We start from the raw sequence: 22,804 nt of genomic DNA on the forward strand, positions 1-22,804 counted from the left end.
CCAGGTTAGGGTTAGGGTTGGAAAAACGGGGTGTCCCGGCATGGTTCTGATGGTTGGAATGTGTTCAGAATGGGCAGGAATGATGAGCTGCGCAGAAAAGCTACTCAAGGAGGGCTTTTTGAAAATCGCCCTCTTTTCCATGGAACTTTACCCTTACATTATGGTTAGGGGTGTGCACCAGGTTAGGGTTAGGGTTGGAAAAACGAGGTGTCCCGGCATGGTTCTGAGGTTAGAATGTGTTCAGAATGGGCAGGAATGATGAGCTGCGCAGAAAAAGCTACTCAAGGAGGGCTTTTTGAAAATCGCCCTCTTTTCCATGGAACTTTACCCTTATATCAGGGTTAGGGGTGTGCCCCAGGTTAGGGTTAGGGTTGGAAAAACGAGGTGTCCCGGCATGGTTCTGATGGTTGGAACGTGTTCAGAATGGGCAGAAATGATGAGCCGCGCAGAAAACGCTACTCAAGGAGGGCTTTTTGAAAATCGCCCTCTTTTCCATGGAACTTTATCCCTGTATTAGGTTTCGGGCTGTGCACCAGAGTAGGTTTAGACCCATTGTCGTTAGCCTATGCCTTTGGTACACTTTTCCCATCAGGGACTCAATGCCCTATGTCTGCATGCGATCCAAGTCGCCCCAGCATCACCCTGGCAGCCAAGCATCAGATAACATCGCACATAGCGGCTATGCGCATTCTCAGAAAGGAGTAGTGGCACCAGTTGGTGATGTCATGAACTTAGCTCATTAGTTGCGACTCGTCCGAGCTTTCTCATGGCTGATCCGTGTACTGCCAGAGATATATGCATATATTTGCTTGGACAAGCATTGAGGTTTTTTTCTAAAGTAAAAGCTCAGTTTTCAGGTTTTATTGCAATGTTGGTATTTGCGAAAAATAAATGGGTTTTGGTTTGCAGTTCGGGCACTTGGTCTCTAAAAGGTTTGCCATCAGTGGCCTAGCATCCTAAAAACTCAACTAATAACAAAATCCCATTTGAAACATTCGGGTCTTAAAACTTTAATTGGTTCAAAATAGAGCTGCCAGGTTGCTGACGGGGACGGAGCGTTATGTTCACATGACTCCAGTTCTCCGACAGCTTCACTGGCTTCCCATTGAAGTCCGGGCCCAATTCAAGGTGTTGGTTATGACCTATAAAGCCCTAAACGGCTTGGGACCTGGTTACCTGAAGGAGCGCTTTCATCTATATATGCCCAGTCGCCCCCTGAGATCGGCGGGAGAGGCCCTTCTCCGGGAACCCTCCGTGAAAGAAATTAGGAGGGTAGGTACTCGGAGGAGGGCTTTCTCTGCGGTGGCGCCCAATCTATGGAATGTGCTCCCCAGAGAGGTCCGCCTGGCGCTGTCGTTATTTGTTTTTCGGCGCCAGGTGAAGACCTTTTTATTTAAATGTCATTTTAATTGTTAACAATTTACTTATTTATCTGGCCAGGGCGACTTCTTTTTCCTTTCTTTTATAACTTTCCTTTTCTTTTATAACTTTTCTTTTAGAACTTCTTTTATATCATTTATATTTTTTATTTATTTTATATTATTAATTTTAATTTTATATTATTTTTATATTGTATTGTATTTTATTGTGTTGTAAGCCGCCCCGAGGCTTCGGCAAGAGGCGGCATAGAAATGTTCTAATAATAATAATAATAATAATAATAATAATAATAATAATAATAATAATAAAAAGCATTTAAAGAATATAAAATTAAAAAACACTGGAAATGCTCTCTCTCTGCAGTGTGTTAACAGCACTGCTTAAACTCCTGTTTGGCATTAAGGCACGTGGTTCACATCCGAGGCCCTCAGGTCAAAGCCGACCCATCTGGGGCTCTCTTTGGCCTTTCCTGGCTGGCTGCACCCTCTTCCTTTTTGCAACCCCCATCCCAACCTTTAATATTTTCCTGACTTTTTCAGGCACTTCCCCTCCAAATTCTAAAAGTTTAAGTGTTGCTTTCAAGGCTTAGTTGCTCGTCACATAAAACAGGCTAGCATTTTAGACCCTCTCCTCTTACTTTTGGTCCTGCCCATGAGTGGGATGTGGTTCCTGGGGCCTTCCCTGCGATGGAATTCGGCCCTCGGGTTCAAAGGGGTTCAAAGAGGTTCAGCACCCCTGATTTAAGCCATTTCCAGATCACTCGGTGCGGCAGGGCAGGACGGGGAGCGTGTGACTCCCTGCCTCTTCTGTTCCAGATGAACAATGGGAAACGGCTGGCCACCTGTGCGCTCCGGCCGACTGGCATCTACGGGGAGAACCATCCACTGATGAAGGAGTTCTATGAGAATGGGCTCCGTACGAAGAGGTGCATGATCCGAGCTATTCCAGCCTCCACCGAACACGGCAGGGTCTATGTGGGTGAGTTACATGGTTCAGCTCTACCATTCTTGGGCCCTCCCCGCTCCGAAAATCCACCCCAGACTTTAGACACCCTTTACTTTTGATTCAGTGCCCCTGTGCCCTGTTGTGTATATCCGTGCTTGAAAACGAAGAGAACAAAATCTTTCTGAGTCTTTCTTCTCTTGCTGCTTGGCATACTGTGAAAGTTAAGCAACCACATCAGGGCTTCCATATTAAATTTAAGCAACAGGCCAATTAAATGTCATTCCAAAATCAACAGTCAATTATGAAGGCAGGGTTTCATATTAACTGGAAACACTACTGGAAGTATTTTTATGGAAACAAGATCGCAACTCCCAAACTGATTTCCTTTTTACAGGGTAATTCTTTACTGTGTTTTAAATTTGTTAAGGCTTCTTTGATTTTATGGTGTTTGTACTGTATTTTATTGTTTTGTTTGTATGGATTGTTGTTAACTACCCAGAGAGTTTCACCTATGGGGTGGTAGAGAAATTATGCTGCTGCTCATTTGTTTGCTAACCTCTTCAAAGGGGTGAGCCGTTCAGGAGTAAGAAGTGGGTGTGTGGGTGTGTTTCCCCCCACATCTGCAGAATGGTGTATTTTTTGGGAGCTAGGAAAGATCCTTTTGGTCCTAATTAATCTCTTTTTAAAGTCCTTATTTGCAAAGTGAAGAAACAGCAGCTTTAGCAAATACACCATCTAGCACATGCTGCAATACGCACAAATGTGCTTGGATCAAGCCACAAATGTGCGAGGCACAAATGCAGGAATCTTCCATCAGCCCAAAGCACTCTGCTTTGTGTTGCACACTGATGACTCAGTAATGTTTACATCTTTCTCTCTTTCCATAAAAGTCATGTAACAAGACAAAGTGAAGCTTACTTTGTTTTTCCTTCTGCCTCTGAGCTGTCTATGTCCATCGATGCTTCTGCATCTATTTTTGGCTCCTTTTTCCAATCCCGTTCCCATTTTCCAAGCATTTCTCCTCCTCTTCTCTCCCCACTGCAGGCAATGTGGCTTGGATGCACCTGCTGGTGGCCCGAAAGATGCAGGAGTCAGCTGCAGCCATCGGGGGCCAGGTTTACTTCTGCTACGATGACTCCCCATACAAGAGCTACGAGGACTTCAACATGGAGATGCTGCGCCCCTGCGGCTTCCGCCTCCTGGGCTCCCGGCCCCTCATGCCCTTCTTCCTGCTCCAGCTGATAGCTCTTTTCAACAGTGTCCTGCGCTGGTTGCTGAAGCCCTTCTGCACCTACGCCCCCATCCTCAACCCCTACACCCTGGCCATAGCCAGCACCACTTTCACCATTCAGACAGACAAGGCCCAGCAGCACTTCGGCTACCGGCCCTGCTACACCTGGGAGGAGAGCCGGAAGCGCACCGTCCAGTGGCTCCAGGAGATCGACGCCCGGAGGCAAGCTGGGAAGTAGAGCCCAGTCAGGGACAAAGGGCAGGACATTCGGGTCAGGGAGAGGCCTCTCAAAGCAATTCAAGGGTGGGTCTTGCCACTGCCGGGACCCTTTTCTGCTTATTTGCAGAACGGGGCCCTGGTGTCATCTCAGACAGCTCCGGATCTTGTTTTTCTGTTGTGACTGAACCGCTATGAATCACCTACATTTTGCCCATTTATAGCACTTAAAGTCTGCTGAGCTCTTTACAGCAGTAGAAGAATGCAAAAGCCAAAAAAGGGGAGAAATGGTGGATTTGGGGGATCCAGCACCAACGAAAACCGTTTTGGATGCTGTCAGAGTGCATCAGAGAACACTTCAGTTCCCGGAGTACTGTGCTTTTTCTGCCAAGGTTTTGGTCCATTTTTAGAACGATGGCGATTTTGCTTGAGTACGATGCACATTCCAAATCCTCTCTGGTGGGAAGCGCCCACTTCCGCTTCTTAGTCCCCGCCAGTGCCGTTTTGGCAAGCTTTGATCTTGCATGCTACAGACCAGTGGGATGGGGAATGCGGGGGGGGGGGGGGAGGGAGTATGCGATTTCCTTGCATCCTTCCTTACAGCAACAGGGAATCCCCTTCACTACTGTACAATTCCAATATTTTCCTTCCTACCTCAGTGACCACTACACCACTGATTTCAGTGAAATTAGGAGCTGACTGAGTGTTCTAATTTAATCTAAGCAATGGCAAGTCATCTGAGTGGGCGAAGTGACTTCATTTATTATGACCAAAGTCATGCTGCACCAGCTCTCTGGGAAATGCTTTTATTGTCAAGATATTTTCTTTTCGTCACTTTTGGGGCAGGGGAGGGGGCTGGGCTGGGCTTGTGCAATAAAGCTGGAACGTCTAGCATGACAAATAACTTGACGAGGTTTAGAATCTATTATTTTTACTACTTTTTCTGCAAAGCCGGGAAGATGAGGCATTAATCTTGCTCGCCTTATACACGGGGGGAGTCTAGGGCTTAACAGGTGGTGCCTGGAAGGTTGGGGAGTGGAGAAAAGAGGGGCCAGAGCTGAATGGTGCTTGGGAGGAAGCTGTGGATGATGGTTGGCTATTGGTGGGAGATGTTCAACTGTGCCTGAAGGCCTCTGGCAGACCCTGATGAATGTGAAGAGCAGATAATTCAAGGCCCTTTGCTTGATGGTGTCGTTCTTTCCCTTCAATATCGGGACATAGGCTAATTTGGGTTAGGGTCCAAAAGTCAGGCAGTTGCATTGATCTGCATCAAGACCACCACTTCATGTCCACCAGAATCAGGTCTGTGGTAAGACTTCTGGATGCAAATGGCGCCTTTCAGATCAAGCCACCCCAAAACACTTTGCATTACGGGGAATCCATTTTCCCGCCAGTTTCTGTGACGATTGGCACTCAGCTTGGAGGGGACAGGCGAGCCGGCAAGGACGGCAGGTGGCATCATCGTCCTGTCGTTCAGCTAGTCGTGGAAGCTGACGCTGGATGCTCCAGCTGCACCTGGGGTTGGACGCTGGGAAAGAGGTAAATCCCCCGAACACTTCGCTGCAGTTTTGAGACCGGGTTGGGCAACCTTGGCCAGAGCTCTTGCAGTATCTTTTTAGATTATCAGTCTTGAATTTTGAATGAAAGGCAAAGGTTCAACCCTTACACAGGTTGGTAGAGTTACAAAGATGCAGAAAATGGCAAAGAAACCAAGAATACCTTCTGTAGGAGGAAAGGGGTAGTTGGACATACTTTAGGATTTTTTAAGGTGATTTGGGGGAGGGGGTTGTGATGAAGAGGTAAAGAATTCTGCATGCTCTGTAGAAAGGGAATAGAGGGGCTTTCCTCCCTCCTGTGTAACACTGCAATTAGGGGTGCTTCCTGCTGTTTGGCAGGCAATTTGGCACAAACAAAATGATGTCTTTTGCAGTGCATTAATGAACTTTGTTGCTGGAAGACGCAACTGCCACTGCCTTAGCTCGCTTGTGAAAGAGAAGAGACAAATTCATGGAGGATCCGGCAGTGCTCAGCTACTGGGCTGATGGCCATTTGCAGCTCGCAGGTCCAGGGGCGGAGTGTGCCACCGATGTCACACCCTGGTTCTGGGCTTTGCAAAGGCTTCTGGCTGGTCATTGTGGGAAACGGGATGATGGGCTAGAGGGGTTTCTGATGTGCTCCAGTGAGTGCCTACAGTCCAAGCAATAACAGGCTGAGTTTGTATGACTGGGGGAAGGAAAGAAGTCTGGGTGTGCTGTGTATGCCTGCAGTGGCACAAGGGTTGTCACATCCAACCGCCCAGGTGGGTGGCAGGGACGGTTCCCAAACGACCCCATAATCCACGACTACCTCTAGAGTTCCCAGATTGTTGAGAAACCACTTGCACCGGGTTCAGGCAACTTGAGTGTGGTGCACATGATGTTGGAAATGAGGTGGTACATAACCAACAGATGCGAGGTGGAGAAAAGAGTCCCCTGCGGTTTCTTTCCCTTCTCCGATCAGCCAAATATATTGATTCCTTTGAGTTTGTTTTATGCAAATAAATATATATTGAACTATAGATGTTGCTGTGTCATGTTTTCTTGCAGGCTGTCACAGTAGAGCAAAGCATCGGGTTCAACAGGTCCAAAAAGGGAAATGGAGGGCTGCTAGGTATTGGCACAAAGAGCTGCGTTTTCATACTGCACAAAGATCCTTTCTTTCCTCAGGAGGCCACCTCTGGATCCAGCTGTTGTTGGAAGCAAGAGCAGACAGGGAAGGTGGGGGAACATCTGGCAGGGCTTGGCTTCCTCCCCTGGCTTTGCTCCTTGTGGCCGGGGTACAGATCCCCTGGCTTGGAAGCCCAATCCGGCCCACCAGGGCTCCCAGTCCAGCACATGGGTTTCCCATTCGACCGGACACCTCCCCCTTTCTGCCACTAGCTGGAAGGTGTCCCAGCCGCTGCAGCTTTTGCCTGGCCACTTTCAGGGCATAATTACTGGCAAGAAGGTCTTTCAGTTAAAGCATGTTGAATATTTCTGGCACTTCCTCCCTACCTGTTGGCTGCACACCTTTTTCCTTCTGCCCTGCCCGCCAGCAACATTCTGAGAGCTTCTCCAAAATGGAATTCAACCCTTGAACTGAAAAGATTCAACACCCCAAAGATAAACAGAATCAAGGTGCAGGATGATGCCTTGCTCTGTTTGGAAAGCACCTGGAGCAGGCAGGTGCGGAAGCTGTCATGACACACTGCTCAGCGGGTCACCTGGTGACTGTGCAGTGGAAGAATGCAAGGTAATTACCAGTCGTGCCTTAGCTTCGCAAGCCTCCATCCTCTTCCTTGTGCAGGCTCAACAGTTTACATCACCAGTAGCTTTACCTAACATTTGGGCCGAATGCCAGGAGTCACTCCTTTCGATCCATCATCACGTCCCAGCACCCACCTCCTGTGAAGAGGGAGAAATGTGCAGGCATGACGCTCCTCGCGGGGTCATTCCTGCATCCCAGGTCTCCATGTGGGTGGAACTGGCCAAAAGTCGCACATGCCCATGAAGGGGATCTCTGCAACGCACACGGAAATACTCTGGCTGTGACGGATTATAATGCAGCCGTAATTTCTAGAAAGATTTCAGATGAATGTCACGCCCCCTTTTCCATGAATAGGTGACTGTGCACATACCTGATGACTCCCTTGCTGACCTTGGTGAGTCTTGCCTGGGCTTGGAGAAGGAGGATATTCCCATAGACAGAAAATGCCTGCACTGAAATGGGAAGCCGGTGGCGGCTTGCAGGCCCTGCGTCTGGATCAAGGTCGGCAAGGCGCCCGTGGAGCCCATGCATGGTGTTCCACGGAACACACGAACCCTCCAGCTGCCTCCTTGTTTAATGGACCCCGGGTACAATCCAGCGCATGTTGAGGCAGGAAAAGGGTCCTGCAACCCTTAGCGTGCCTGATCCAGCCATGGCTTTTTTCTGGCTCAAGATGCATCAGATTCTGCCCTTATTTTTCTTACTTTATAAGAGAAGTCGGGCCTCAGGGTTCGTCCATCTTTGCCTCCCATGAATGCCTCTAATGGGACTCGGGTACATTCTTGGAGCACTCAGACGGCGAGCAGTCGCCACACTTCCCTTGGCATCATGCCCAGCCAGCAAGAAAACAACCCAGAGACTCTCCTGCTACTCCTGACTGATGAAGGGGTAGGCAGGGAGGCTAGGAGGGGCAGCAGGAGGCTGGCGGGCTCGCGAGACCAGCTGGGTGCCACCCGGAGTTGTGCTTGGGTGTCCCAAAGGGTGGGGCCATGTGAGTGAAGAGGAGGGAGGATGCAAGGGCTTGAGGGAGGTTTGGGAGGGACTGATGAGGGAAGGGGGGAAAGGAGCTGGCTGGAAGCAGGGGCGGGTGGGGGCCAGTGTGCCTTCGGCAGGCATTTCTCGTTAGAGTTTAATCCAGGCCTGTGTGTGCTGCAGTTCCCCAGGAATCCAGGGCAAGGCCTTTGAGCACGGAGCCCTCCGTGGGCAAAGGACCCGCGTATGAAGGGGCACCTCCCGCCCTCCTCTTCCCCCTGCTCTCCACCACCAATGCCTGGCCCAGAGCAGGAACCGGCGAGGAGCAGGCTGTGGTGGTGCCCAAAAGCAGCAACTCTGGGGGCTCTTGCCAGGGGCCCCTGCTGGCCCCCAGGTTCTGGGCAGATGCCCAACCATGCCTACAGCTGCTGCCGGTCCTGATGTGGAAAACAACACAGGCTCAGAATTCATTTGCCCAGAACCTGCTTTCACGTTCCAAAGGCTCCTAGGCGTTACTGGTTGTGGAGATACCGAACGTGTGAAGTCTTGGGCGCTTGACCTGGATGGACAGCATGTTCTGTCGTTGGCAGGGCCCGGGCTGGGCACCCTTCAGACGGGAGGACTAAATGAAAACACAGTTAAAGGAATCCTTGCTGAAAGCTTTGCGACTCATGTGGGACTCACGTGTTGCCTTGCTGAGTTTTCAGTATTGGAGATTTGCCGGCCTAAAAGGCCACTGGAGGCCACCTGTGTTCTGCCAAGAGGAGAGGGACGTTGGCCAGGCTCAGCGCTTGCAGCAAGTCCAAGGACAGCGTGGAGGGCAAAGGGGCAGTCGAGCCGTCTGAGCGCATATCTGGAGTAGCCAATGCAAATTTGCACTTCTTTGGACTGGAGCCTCCTTCAGTGCTCGCTAACATCCTTCCACGACCTTCAGGGGTGCAGCCTTAAAACCAACCAGCCAGGAATGCTAGCTTGGCCTGCCGGAAGGTGTCCCACGAGGGATGTGTCCCGATCGGAGGCGACGCTGACTTCTGCTGAATTCAGTGGGACTTTCTCCTAGGCTGCTAGACTGGATAATGCAACCTCATTGGATGCATGGTGTGTGGGGGGGCTTGAGCCTCCCTGGGTTTTCCTGGCATGCTGCACCCTGTGCTGTCACTCTGGCCCTTCCAGTTTTCAGAGCCTGCCTCTCTTGCCAGCGCCGTTCAGCTGCCAGGTCCTCAGTTACTGGGAAACGGTTGCAAAAGAAGCAGCTGGGTGCGTGTCCATGGCTGGGGCGTGCCGGCCCTCTCCCCCTGCACTGTGGGTGAGCCGGGACGGAGCATTACAAGACCTGCATTACAAGCATTACAAGCTGACTGCAAGTACCGTGGAAGCCAGTCAGTTCCTGGAGCAGCAGCTGATGGAAGAATCTTGCCGTCCCTCCATCCAGCAGCCAAGGACGGGCAGTTCTTGGAATTAATTGTGGCGCATGACTTAGAGGAAAGATGAATACAGAGGACTGATTTTGCCCGAGCCAGGGCCAGTCCAACTTGGACAAGGAGTGCGGAAGCCTCTGGTATTCGGGGTGGTGGAATTCAAGAGGCCCCAGGCGACTCCCTCAGGAATGTGTCCCCAGGTGGGGAGGTCGGCCTGCAGGCGCAATGTACGCACTGCACGATAAACAAGCCGAGCCGTCGCTGTGGCCACTTCCTCTAGAGCCCCCGGGGGATTTTGCTCTAGGAAAGGCACCAGGCCTTCTTGGAACGATCTCTGGCCACTGTCCTACTCCTCGCGCGCAGAGTGCCTGGCCCTTAAGTCCAAGGGCTTTCCACTGTGTGGATGCATAAATACATGTGTATTCATTTAAAATGTTGGAAGTCGACCCGAGGCTTATGCGAATGGGACGGCATGCAAAAATTCCAAATAAATAAATGCCTTTCACTAGCCACCACAGCTTTTAATCATACGCCAAAGTCATTCGCAAGGTCCAAGGTCCACCCTTGCCTTGCATGTTCCTTGGAGAAAGTGATGCCAGCTCACCGCCTGCAATATTTCTATGCGCTCCCAGGCAAAATGATGCCCCCAGGGCGGCTTCGAAAGATTAATAATGGAAGATGTGACATAAAGGAGGTTGGAAGGGAGGAAGGAGTGGCAACGGGCCACACTCTGGCCCCAGTTCTTTGCGCCAGTCCAGCAGCTCTCCCTGCACTGGGTGATGTGTAGGGTTTGGATTGTCTCCCCCTTTGCAGGGGAGGGAGTACCGCCTCCCTCGGTTCCCTGGTGATCTGCCCCAAATCAGGAGACCTTTTGGTGTTGCGTCCCACCTCGGGGCACCTGCTGGCAGCGAGCCCCATCCACCCCCTTCCTTGTGGGCACCACAAATCCCGAGGTTCGTTCCTCCGCCTCAGTTTCCCGAGCCCTGCAGCAGCACCATTGGAATCTCCTGCCTGCAGGGATGGCTTTGTGCATCGACTCACCCGCTGAGGAAGCCTGACCGGCTGCCCGGAGTCCACAGGGCCTGGCAAAGCAGGTGGAGGCCCCCTCCCCCACAGAGCCACCTCCCTCCTGTGCCTGCTTCTTGTCATACAGGGCCCACCACAAGCTTTCGAGGGGCCCGGGGTCTCCCCGTGCAGGTTGCAAACGCGCTGCTCTCCGGAGCTGTGGCCTGGCCTGGCCTGGCCTGGCTGAATACTGGCCCCTGGTGGCATCGTTTTGCCAGCGTGCGGCTGGTTCTGAGCACGGCAGGGGTTGAGAGTGGGGCCCACTGAAAGCGCAGGCGGCAGAGAAGCCGTGCGAGGGGATCGGGGAGCCGCGAGGCCATCTGGGGACAGCAGAGGAGGAGGAATGGAATTTGTGTGTTGTGAGGAGGGCATCATCCAACAGAAATGCTTGGTCATCTCTGGCTGGCTGTCAGGTAATATGCAAGCTGTTGAATGTTATGGGTGGTGAGGGCATGTTGTTTTTCAAAGCTTCTGCTCCCCACCCCCATGGCAGATTCAAGAGGCCAGACTTTTGTCCTTTTAGATGAACTGTTTACAAAGAGGACATGTGGGGAATAGCTGGCCTGTTTTACAGGATCTGCTATGGAAGAACATGGATTCCTGGACATGGTGCCTTTAGAAACATCGAAACTGAGCAAGTCAGAAGGGTCCTCCTGTGCCATCTAGTCTGACCCCTGCCTCCAGCCACTCCACTCACGACATGCCTACCATGTGCATGTCCGGTCTATCCTTAATCACCCTCATCAGTGGGGCTTCAACCACCTCCTATGGAAGCCCATGTATAAATGTGCAGAATCCAGTTTCTAGCCCTCATGAGCACGGGGGATGCTGAGGTTGCATAAAATATGCTTGTGCTTGTGGTCTTTCTCACGGGCTTGGGCGAGACAGAAAAGGAGCCTGCAGCCCGAGAAAAGGATCCTGCGGGTGTGGTGGGCAGCTCAATGAAACGGTCACTCCGCACGCAGCTGCTGTGAAAGAGGCGGGCTCCATAATAGGCATAATTAGGAAAGACATTGAAAATGAAACTGCCAATGTCATATGGCCCTTACATAAATCTACGGAGTGACCCTACTTGGAATATTGAGTGCCGTTCTGGTTGCCACACTTAGAAAGGGACAGTGTAGAGTTGGAGAAATGCAGAAAGCGAGTGGGGGCAGGGGCCTGATCGGGGCATGCAGGACTATGGATGCGGTGGAGAAACTGGCGCAGGAGATGCTTTTCTCCCTCTCTCCCAGATGGGTCATCCTGTGAAGCTGACGGGTAGGGAGTCAGGAAAAGCCGAAAGGAAGGACTGGACACGAAACAGTTAAATAACTTCAGCAAGCTGCAGTATCAGCGTGCCCATATATACTGCTTGCTGGGGAACATGGTGGGAGGGTGCTGTCGCGCTCACATCCGGCTTGTGTGCAGCTGGCTGGGTGGCTGATTTTGAGCAGAGTCCTGGACCCGCTCGACCCTGGGCCTGATCCGGCACGCCTCATCGTGTTCTTGTCTGTCCTCATATGCGCAGGCTCAAGCGGCCCACTCCATACGCTCCAGCCAGAGAACGTGCCCCCAGCTGGGGCAGACTGAGGGAAACTGCAAATAAGCCAAGTTCCACCCGCAGGGAACGCTTTCCCCCTCCCCGCACTGTGCATCAATACGGTCTGATGGAAATTATTTTCCTGGCCCAAATAGGTGCTTGAGAGGGTGCGTAATCCACCTGTTCATGACTGTTGCATTGGATTGTGCTCAAGCATTGTACTCAACCCTCCTTCTTTGGGCTCGAACACAGAGGACGCTGCTCCAGTCGAGCCAAGGACTGCTGACGTAGGGCCGATTTGCACACAGCAAGAGGTACGAGCCGCTGCGGCTGAGCAGGAGAGAGGCGTTGCCTCCACCTCTACTTTTGCCAAATAAGCCATGAGCGGACCCTTAATGGACTCCTGAGCGTGTGATCCGGAGCTGGAGTCCTGGCTTGTTTAGGGGCTAAAAAGCCCAGCGGGGAGCCCAGCAACAAACCATGGCTGCCGTCTGTTAAGGAAGCATTAACATGGGAGCCCTGCTCTGCCCAGCAAGTTCAGCCTGGTGGAAAGCCATGGGCTGTCCTTAGGTGTGAACCTGGTGACCGTCGCTCTCCAGAGTTTCAGGGAATTTTCCTGCCCTTCCTAGAGGTGAGGAAATGAGCAGGAGCTTCTGCAGGCAAAGCGGGTGCTTTATCTCATGCACGTGCCTCCTTAAGAACATTTGTTTCCCGACATTTTTGATGATTGATGCTGTTTTTAGTTTTTCTTTGTTTTTAGGATAATTGGAGACCTGAGACCTGAGGCTGCACAAGTCATCCGTCCAAGACCACTGGACCTCATTTAGGCTTGGAAGGGAGAGCAGCTCTGTGCGACCCTCTCTCTTTCTCTCTCTCGTCTAGTTTGTTGTTCCATAGTTCTAGTTTCTTTTGCAAGCAAGAAGTGAAAGCTTCAGATGAGAAACATCTAGTACCTTGTATTACTCAACAACTGGGGAAAGCAATCCATCAGTCAGACAATCTAGCTGATTGCTTCTAGGGTGTAACTTGGCCAGCGTCACGCATGGAAACATGCAGTCAGCGTTGAGAAGAGGCAGCTGACCTGCACACACCCCACAGCAGCTGGATCATTCCCTGTGCTGCCACCTCATTGCCCAAGGGGAAGGAGAGGTGGGCCCTTCCCCAGGAGCCCAATTCGGCTTTGGGTGTGGCCCTGCGTCCAGGAAAAAACACTGGGCTTCTCTGCCATGCCGGGGGAGCAAGGAGTGGCCCGGAGAGCCGTCAGGGCCAAGGAAGGAGGTCAGTTAGGGCTGCCAGTTAGGCGAGGGGAGGGGAGAATCAATCATGTTTCCATCCTGTCAACAGAGGGCTGATGCGCAGAAATCAGCGGCCAAGTTTTCCCTGGCAAGGGTGATCGCGGCATCCTCGCCTGGGTATAGCAACAGATTCCACGCTGCTGCAGCGGAGGCGCTGAGCCTGCGGGTCGGAGGACACGCGGAGGCCCCTGGCGTAGGTGGTCCAAATCCAGTCTTTGGGCCTTCCTCACACCCCCTTTCCTCCAGCTGGCGACCATTTGGTGGTTTCCCAGCAGTGGCAATTTTTTTATTCCTGTTTTGGATGGCTGAATGCATCTCCCAGTACTTCATTAGTGGCAGTAGGAATGTTGAAGCAAAATGCCCTGGTATTTTGGTCCTGTCCCTTTGGTTTTGCCCCTGCCCCCATTTTGCCTCCAGCCTCCCACAGCTGCAATTCCCCCTCCCTGAAAAAAAACTCATCTGAAATTAAGTCGAGCCCAGTTTTACAGCCTTGTATTAAACAGCAAGAGCCCTGGAGGGTTGGTCTACTTGGCCAGCACTTCCTGACAGCCCTACCCTTACACTGAGAGGGACATGGACCGTGAGGACTGCAGGCTCTGTGTGTGTGTGTGTGTGTGTGTGTGTGTGTGTGTGTGTAGCTTTTTGGCAGGATGCTGTCCCTCCTGCCTCTTGCTTGCAGCCATCTCTGTGGCCCCGTCACTTTCCCTCTCCTGGGTCCACTCCAGAGGGCAAGGGAAAGGGCAGATGCTTTCCAACCTCCCTGCTTGGGCTTGGAGGGGGCAGCCGACCTGGCAGTGCTAATAAGGAAGAGATGGAAAATTTGGGAAGTCAGTAGTGCCCTGTGGGTCACAGCAACAGCCTGACAGCACCAGCCTTTCATGCTGGCCCTGTGTGCGAAGCCAAGCTCCAAAGTAGATGGCACCAAAGGGGTGAGAGGAGGCACTTTGCACATACTCAGGAACCCCCTCCCCTTCATGGCCATTCTGTATGTTCCCAGGCTTTGGGTTCTAAAACTGCACCTTGATTCCTGGGTAAGCACTGAGCTCAAGCATATCCAGGTACAATTTTGTGCCGGCTTAATGGCCATTCCTGCCCCGAAGCCTGAAAACAGGGGCAGCTGCTTCTCGTGAGCCCAGTCTATTTGCTTTCGGGGGGCTCAAAAGCCATCTCGGCACTCTTGACAAACGGTGCTCCCCAGGCCTCTTGGGAGGATGGCAGAGGAGGCGAAAGCCAGGCCTGCTCCGTGTCAGGCTGGTTTTCCGTGTGCAGGGGACTGATGCTGTGGGCGGCATTCAGAAGGTCTCGCCTCCCTTGCTGTCTTCGCCCTTCTCAGAGAGCTTCCCACCTCGTTCAGCTGCACAGCCGAAGCAGAGCTGGGATCTCTTCTGTGAGCAGCAGCCTTGCCAGGCACGGGGCTCCAGATCGGTCTCCTCCTATTGGCCCTTGCCCACAAGGGCAGAGTTGTGGGCAGAAATCAGGCAGGGACAGCTTTTCCTGTGCAAGGAAGTCCGGCGAGCAGTTTGGATGGAGCTTTTTCCTGGCAGTTCGACGGCACAGCAGCCTTGTTGCAAAATCAAGAGGCCTGGGCTGGGAGGACTAGGGGACCGAGCAGGCCAAGAATTTAGGTATTAATTTTTATGTGACAGTGATAGCAGCTGCTTCTCATTATGCTGACCTACTTGCTTGTGAGGGGCTGGGATCTCGAATTCAAGCTCAGCTTTTATGGTGGAGGTCCTTGTGTTCTCCCCTTCTTGCACCTTTTTATTTCCTTTACCAGAGAGTAGCCAACTAACCAGGAAAACCCAGCCGGACCTGCTCCAAGGACTTTAACGGAGTCATATCTGCAATATTCAGGTGGTAAAGATTTTTATTCGTGGCAAAGAGATTAGCATAAGCCCCTCTGTGAAAATCTGGGAAAGATCGCCACTGCTCAAAGGGACAAAAGCGGAGGTTAATTCAAAAGCTGTCACCCCCATCCTGCATTTTTCCTGGAACGCTGCTTTCCGGAGACCAAACCCTGTAACTCTGTCTTCCGCAGGTCCAAGGTCTGAGAGCTTAAATGAAATTCTTAGGGTGAAGGCAGAGACCGTGTCACCCGCAGACCTCCAATCCAGCCACAAAACGGACGCCTGCATTTATTTGCAGAGCCTCCGCTGATGACCACCAGGGGGCAGTAGGACAACACTGAAGGCGAGCAGCCGCACGCGGAAACTAGGCTTCCAGGCATTGGAGCCTAAAAATAAAACGGAGACTGCAAGGAGGAAAAAGGAAAGGAAGGCGGGAGGGGTGGACAGGAGAGAGAGAGAATATTTTTAAACCACTTTTTTTTTTAAAGCCAGAGGGCACTAGGTCAGGGTAGATGGGAATGGACAGAGCGCTGGGTGCATGCCATCACAGAAGCTGCCGCAGGTCCAAATTGAGAGTTGATGGATGAGAACATTTGGGGCCGGACTGGCTGTTTGACAGCTTGTATAACTGTCTGGAGTGTTGGCTTTTCTGGAGAAAGATGGGGGCGGCCTGCAGCCAGCCGCTGCACCTGCCTCTCCACTTGTGTTTGTGCTTGGTTTGCTGAGGCTCCAGAAGGAGAAATGTTCCCATTAAATATGAAAATGCAGCCACCAGGAAAAGAACGCTTTGCTGACCTTTCCTCCATTTGCTTTTAGAAGGAAAGAAACATAAAAATGGCATTATTTACCTCCTTGAGGGATGTGCCTTTCTGTCCTTCCCAATGCTAGAGAGCAGATCCCATTCCGATTTTTAATGCAGGAGGTGGCGCTAAAGTCCTTTTCCCTTCGCATGGCTTGCCATGGTTTTTATTTTTTAGTTGTAGTGAATATATTGCTTTGGGAAATAGCTGGCCAACTCACGAGGCGAGCAACTGCCTCCCTTGCTCCTGTGCTGAGCGAAATCAGCAGGTGGTGTTTTGGGGGCAAGCTGCTGTTAAAGGCAGAGGAGCAGAAAGGGCAGATAAAAGGCTGGCGGCACTTTCGGGAAGATTTGGATGCTCTGGGCTAGAGCCAGGGCCTTCCAGAGCTGGGGAATGACACCCAAGAGGATTTCTCTGTGGGCCATTTGGACTTGGTGCACTGGGCTCATCTCCAAGACGCTGCTGTGTGTGGTTAGCTCAAGCAACTCTGTGGAGCAGGAATATCTGGAAGGGTGCCAGAGAAGTGGTAAGCCTCTGGATCTGTCCCTCCAGCCTGCAAGGGATCTTGGGGTGCACCTACGAGATAAACTGGACAACCGCCAGGGAGGGGAAAGTATTCAGGGCTGGTCTTGCTTCTTGGAAGGGTGCTAAGATCACAAAGAAGATGAAAGAGTTCTCTAGGAATCAAGTTCTGGTAGGACACGGCTGTGTATCAGTTTGCCCTTCCTGAGGAAGGAATTAAAACAAACCCAAATCCTGAAATCAAGAAAATGGTGGCCTCTAAGGAACAAAACCAACTGATGTAGATACAGTCTGCTCCCTGTTGCTCTGTGCCAATGGGGAAGATGGAGTGTATTTGTTTGGATATGTGTTTTCATTCTGGAGGCCTCACAGTGGCAGTCCCCTCCGGTTTCCTTGAAAAATACTTTCTTGCCGTTTTCATGTGATTGCTTTTGCTCTACAAAGCATGTTTCATTCTTTGGGGCTGTGCCCCCGCCTCCACGGCTGGCACGCATGTCTTCGCCCGGTTGTAACATGAGCGGCATCGCCAGGACCATCTGCTCCCGGCACAAATCTTCCATTGCTGCCCTTGCTGAGAGGCTGCTCACGTGGATGGGCTTGAGATATCGTGGTGCAGCTGCTGGGTCACGGCAAAGGTTGCTACCTCCCCCTCCCCCGGGCAGGCAGACTCCCTGTGCGTTCAGGAATGTCTGTGAGCCAAGAATTCAACAGGTGAAGCCTTTTGCATCACTTTATCTCCATGCCATGCAAAAACGTCATGCTCTAAATTTCCCCTATGACAGAAGTTATGCAAGGCCTAAAGTTCTTGCTGGGGTAGGAAGGCGAGACTGGAAACTCTGGTTAGAGATCGTGTGAGTTGTGATACCAAAGGGGGAATCCAGGATATTTCCTCTCTGGGGAAAGGCCACACATTCCAGGCTGAGGAGGCAGAGGCCGGTACCCGTATTCCCAGCACTGAGGGCTGCACATTGCCCAGGCCTTGTCCAGCTGTTAGGACACAGTGGGATTACTGAGCATTCGAAATGGGATTGTTCTAACGAGATTTCCCTTTAACGATGCAGGATTATCCACCCTACCCGATTAGCATGCAATCCGATTAGATAATGACATTTCTGCTGCCTGGTTGGCCCAGCTGCTCGGCTGGGGCACTTTGGCGGCAAAGACTCCGTGAGGCTGCCTGCCCCGAACCTCTGAACTCTGCTCCGTGTGGGGCAGTGCCCCCCAGCGCCGCATGTGGACGTCATCCCTCCACTGGCTCTGGGGGTGGAGAAAAGGGGGCAGCCCTCTCCAAAGCCACACAAATGCAGAGATCCAAGAAGCTGTCTCCGGAACAGGGAGGGAAAGGGGTTTGCTGGCCAATGTTTGCTTTGGCCCGGCCTCCGCCCTCCTAGGGGAAATATCTATACTGCACATTCACACCAGTCTGAAAACAGATTTGGTTTGCTTTGAATGACTAGACTCCAGGGAGTCCTGTGGATGAGATGCAGCCCATTCCCAGGTGGTCCAGCCACATCAGCCCCATTTGGGAGGTGGGAGTGGAGACCCTCTTGTGCTCCATCACAACGCGGGCAGCATCCAGGAGGTGCTGGTCCCTGGTCCAGTGGCCCCTTGTGGGGCAGGGGCCCCAGGATGTCTAGGGATCCCCTCAGGGCATCCGAGCTTCTCCAGGGATTTCACAGGAACCTGAGCAGCTCCCCAGAGCAGCAGGAGGACAGCAGAGAGCCGGCCCGAACACTAAAAGCCACAAGGAGTCCTGCGTGCACGGGCATTGTCTGTGCATTGAAACATCCGCGGAGCTTTGGATTAAGATGACAAACTGCAAATGTTAGAGGAGGGGCAAATGAAGCTGCCAGACCAATAAAACCACCACAACAAAAGAAAAAGCAGCGGCGACAACAGGTGCATTTTAATCACTTTCCACCCAAGCGCAGAATTTAAATGGCATGCTTTATTACTGTTTTCTTTCTTTGTTGAAGGAGCTTACACTACTTCAGACCAGATCTCACGGTTTCCACGCTCTGTTTGTTTAACATGCTCCTATTCCATACCCACAGCCCCAAACTCCAAGAAAGAGGAAGCAAAACAGAGAATATGTCTGGAGTTTAAGTCAGGGGCTAAACCCAGGAACAGTAGGCCAGAAGAAAGAGATATATATTGTGAGAATAAATCTTTCGGTGGGCAGGTTGGCTCTTCTGTGGGCATTCAGACTGAAATCCCTTCCTGAGACAATTCAGTCGTAATAGAGGTTCATTCAATTGGGCCTTCGAGCAAAAGGATAAGAAGCCAGACACACCGTTGGCACAGGTGAGAGACCAACAATTTTCGGCTCTTCCTCTAGCTGAGTCATTTCCATTCCGGCTGGTTGTGAAAAGGCGGAAAAATGCCCGCCTGCCCTGCAGCCATTCATTACAAAGATCTGTACAACTGGTCCTGGAATGACCTTGCTTTCTGTTTCCCTCCCTTCGCTTTCGTGTTGCATCTTTTAGATTGTAAGCCTGAGGACCAGGACTGTTTTTTTAAATTTATAGACCATTCCGAAGCTCTTCTGAAGACTGGGGTATAAATGGCTTGAAATAAATATGAATTAAAATCCTGCACCTAGAAAAGCAGATTCCTTTAACCAGCATGGCTCATGGAAACTATTGCCCAGACTTATTTCTACAATTTCAAAACAGTATTTGATGGCAGATAGCATCAGATCCCTTATGACCATCGTCTGTGTGGATGCCCAAAAATTGACGATCCGAGAGTGCATTACTGCATTCAAACCAGCTTGGGGGTGTTATGTCTTGTGCCTCAGGAAATACATGTTGTCTGCTAACTTGATCAAGATGGCCAAGTGCCCCAGCAATTTGTGCTTTTTGCCTTAATGGCTTCCAAAGGTCCTAACTGGCAATACCCTTAATTGCAAATACGATTCTTTGGTGTAAAGGTCTAGATGTATTTTAGTTCACATGCAGTGGGCACATTTTCATTTGATTAATTATGGCAATATTCTGTCACACATTCATAATTTGTTACAGATTTTACAAATGTTCTTTGGCTAGCAAATCCATGAGTTGGCATGTAGATTCTGGGGAGATGTCCCCTCGGCAGGGATGCCACTGTGGCAGATTTCCTTCGCATGGGGGGGGGGGGACAGGTGTTTTCAGGCCCCTCCCGGGTCCATGAATCTGTGATTCTCCTGCTCATGACCTACCACTGCTGGTGAGGTGGGGTAAGACTGTAGAGTCCTGCTTATGGAAGGCTGCATAATTGGCAGCCAACAGCAAGACCCTTCGCCAAACTCATGGAGGGTATGTCTGCCCATGAGCCACTTCCATGGAAGTAATGAGCCATCTTAAGAGGCAGGACTGTTCCACTCCCACTGCTGGGAAGGACACCTGCACTTATGGTCGTGCTGTTTCCAGAGAGATCCAGCCGGCCCTTGCGGATGATGGGCTAGCTCCCACCCTGTTGGCTGGGGGATGCTGGATATTGTAGTCCAACACATCTTGGAGACACAGAGTTGGGGAAGGTTAGCGCGATTTCTGGTGCCTGCTCCAAGAGCGCTGCTCTTACATTTTAGCCCACAAGAGAAGCTGAGAATTGGCACCCGTGAAAGCAATCTGTGGGAGGCAGAGGTGAGGGAAGGCGGGACAGCAGGAAAACCAGAAGTGCTGGTACAAAGCAGCCTGAAACACCCTTTCGGAGAAATGGGAGTTCTAGGCCCTGCCTCCCTCAGGATTAGTCACTGCCTGCTGTGGTTGGGTTGCTTGTTTCAAAAGCCATCAAGAGTTTAATTGTTCATCATCTGTAATGGCTTTCTCCATGCTGGTCCCCTCCAGATGCCTGTGGAGCTGCAGCTCTCATCATCCCCGGGGGAGAGGGCAGAAGGTTAGGGAACGCTGAGGTACAGAACACATGAAGAAGGAAACACTATTGACAAAGGAGGGTGGGCATCTCTCAAAAAATGTGGGTTGTTTTCATTGTGGGTGGCACAGAATTAGTGGGGAAGAATGTGAAATGTTGTGTTGTGGCAGTGAAACTGCTTTTATGGTTTTGAATCTGGGTGGGGTTCTTGGAAATCCAGCCTTCTGCTTTCACTTGTCAATGGCAACATCAAGGGGAAAGGAAAAGTGAGAAGGGACAGATGGAAAGGGACGTCATTTGGGGTCGGGGGGCACTGAGTCAGATCCCGCATCCCCAGCCTTCTCCAACCAGGTGCCCTCCGGACATGTTGGACTACAACTCCTATAATCCCCCAGCCAACAGAGCTGGAAACAGCTGCATTCCCTTAAAAGCCATGCCCTCTGTGGGAAGCAGAGGCTGGCGCACCAGTGTCCCGGCTGCTTCTGGAAATAGCATGGGAGTGAAAACCATGGGAAGGAGGGACTCCTAGGCTGGAGTCAGCCGTGTCTGATGCAAATGGTAAGAACAGAACCTTTCCTGGGCAGCCCCTCGCCCCTCTTTCTCCTAAGGAAGTCTCAGCAAGATTCGTCCACAGGGGCTGCTTCCCAGGACAGTCTGAGGAGAGGATTTCCTTCCTTAAGAGAAAACTCTGATGTTCCAGGATATGGAACTAGTGGAGCTGGGCTCATGGCAAAAATGTGGACATATCTGCACAATGTTAATTCCGCCACCCTCGCTACCTGCATTTTGCATCAACTTATTCCCGTCGTGTGCTTCACTGTGAGGATAACAATGACGATTGGTACAGTCCAGAACCTCCTTCCCCCAATTGCAACTGGAAACCTGAATCTTTTTCTGGCCCTTTTCCCACTTTGGTGATTTTGAGCAAGCCTCACGCTCACACACTTGAAGGCATCTTCACAGCCATGTGGACAAGTGACGCTCCGAGAGACTCCCAGGCATCCACAAAGAAACAGCGGTGCTGGCCAATGGATCAGGTTCTCCATTCTTGACTTGGCCCTTTCTGGCTAAACCAATCATTGCTCCTTGCCCTTTTGCATGGCACCTGAAAATCTGTCCCACACATTTCATGCATCACTTCCCCACCATTCCTCACCCGCTTTCCTTCCTGGTGTACCTCTTCTTCACACTGTCTTCCACTGAACATAGCATCTGGAATCCCACGTGTGGCTTGGCTCACCCTGAGCGGTGCAGAACAAATGTGGGTCGTATTTTCTCTTGGCCGATGGGCCCTGGATCTCTGCAAACAGGCCGGCTTCTTTTCAGTCAGAATCTCATTTGTGTCACCGTAGTCCGCCATGTTTCAGCCTTTTGCTTTAAGCCAGTTAACCGTATCAGTTATTGTCAGCAATTAATGAAAATAAATAATAATGGTAAGGTATCTTCATGCCTTCTCCATGACTGCGTGAGAAAAACGGGAGAGACAAGGGAAGCCGTAAGGTGTAGCGATTCGTTTGTTGACCTAACACCACGGACAGAGCTGTGTTCAAATTCCCACAGAGCTGTGAGATTCAGTGGATGACTGTGGGCCAGTCACTATGAGTCAACCTATCAGGATTGTTGTGAGGATAAAACTGGCAGAGAGACTATTTAGCTGTCCTGAGCTTTGCTTATCAGGCAGCAGGATAAATATAAGAAAAGAAGCTAAAAGGGTGAAGTTTTCTTTGGCTCTGGGGCATAGCGAGCCTCTAGAAGGATTTCCTTTGAAATGTAGAGCATGGCTTCCTATTAGACAACCTACAGAAAGGGAGCTGCTGGCTCCTTTCCTGGAAACAGCAAGGGTAGTTCAAGTTTGCATTTCTTGCAGCCAAACTCTTGGAAAAAAATTATCCAAAAGAAACTTGAACTGGGGACATTAATTAGGAATTAAAGAAACTGGCTTTAAAGGGGGAGAAAAACCCATAAACGTGCACTGTTTCGATGGGTGAATATTTTGGGTTGCTGTGCTGTTCTGAACAACTATCTGGCCAGTGCATGTGATAGCACTATTCAGCATGAAAAATCACTTCTGAGACCTCTTTCCATTTAGGCTTGTTTGTGCATTTATGCAAGGTGGAATTGCATTCCCTTCTCAGAGGATGTCATGTTTTTCCAGCTTTCACTACGCAGCTTGGAAACTGTGCAGGCCAGGACGCTGCTGTCCTTTGTCCCAGGTTTCCCGGGTGGGGTGGGTGGAAAGTCTGCTCCCACCATGAGGGTGTTCCGGAGCCGTTTAGCACTGCTTGCATTCTGTTGGTGGCTGGCCTGGGCCGGGCCTGCCTGGCACTGACCACTGTAAGAGGCTGTAAGGAGCACAGCACCTGCTCCCACACAGCAGGTCCATGCCTGCCATCCCTCTAGCAGAGGCTCGAGGTAGCAGGTGACAGGAAAGGCGGCTTTCTGCCTGAGAGCTTG

At 51.2% G+C, this 22,804-nt stretch overlaps 2 protein-coding genes across 5 annotated transcripts in view; one reads left to right on the forward strand and one right to left on the reverse strand.

The window, feature by feature from the left end:
- HSD3B7 (hydroxy-delta-5-steroid dehydrogenase, 3 beta- and steroid delta-isomerase 7) overlaps window positions 1-6,329 on the forward strand; it is a 48,158-nt gene extending 41,829 nt beyond the window's left edge. For all 4 annotated transcript variants that reach the window (XM_044422551.1, XM_044422548.1, XM_044422549.1 and 1 more), the window contains 2 exons: window positions 2,196-2,358; window positions 3,370-6,329. In XM_044422551.1, coding sequence (XP_044278486.1) covers window positions 2,196-2,358; window positions 3,370-3,794 — 588 coding nt within the window. In that variant the 3' untranslated portion in view covers window positions 3,795-6,329. The remainder of the gene's footprint in view (window positions 1-2,195; window positions 2,359-3,369) is intronic.
- Window positions 6,330-18,389: 12,060 nt separating this feature from the next.
- The window catches only part of STX1B (syntaxin 1B), a 64,191-nt gene continuing 59,776 nt past the window's right edge, over window positions 18,390-22,804 (reverse strand). Inside the window, exon 10 of the mRNA XM_044422592.1 lies at window positions 18,390-21,811. Coding sequence (XP_044278527.1) covers window positions 21,755-21,811 — 57 coding nt within the window. The 3' untranslated portion in view covers window positions 18,390-21,754. The remainder of the gene's footprint in view (window positions 21,812-22,804) is intronic.

This window comes from Varanus komodoensis, unplaced genomic scaffold (genome assembly GCF_004798865.1).
Source record: "Varanus komodoensis strain SLA01 unplaced genomic scaffold, ASM479886v1 scaffold130, whole genome shotgun sequence".
Classification (NCBI taxonomy): Eukaryota; Metazoa; Chordata; class Lepidosauria; order Squamata; family Varanidae; genus Varanus; species Varanus komodoensis.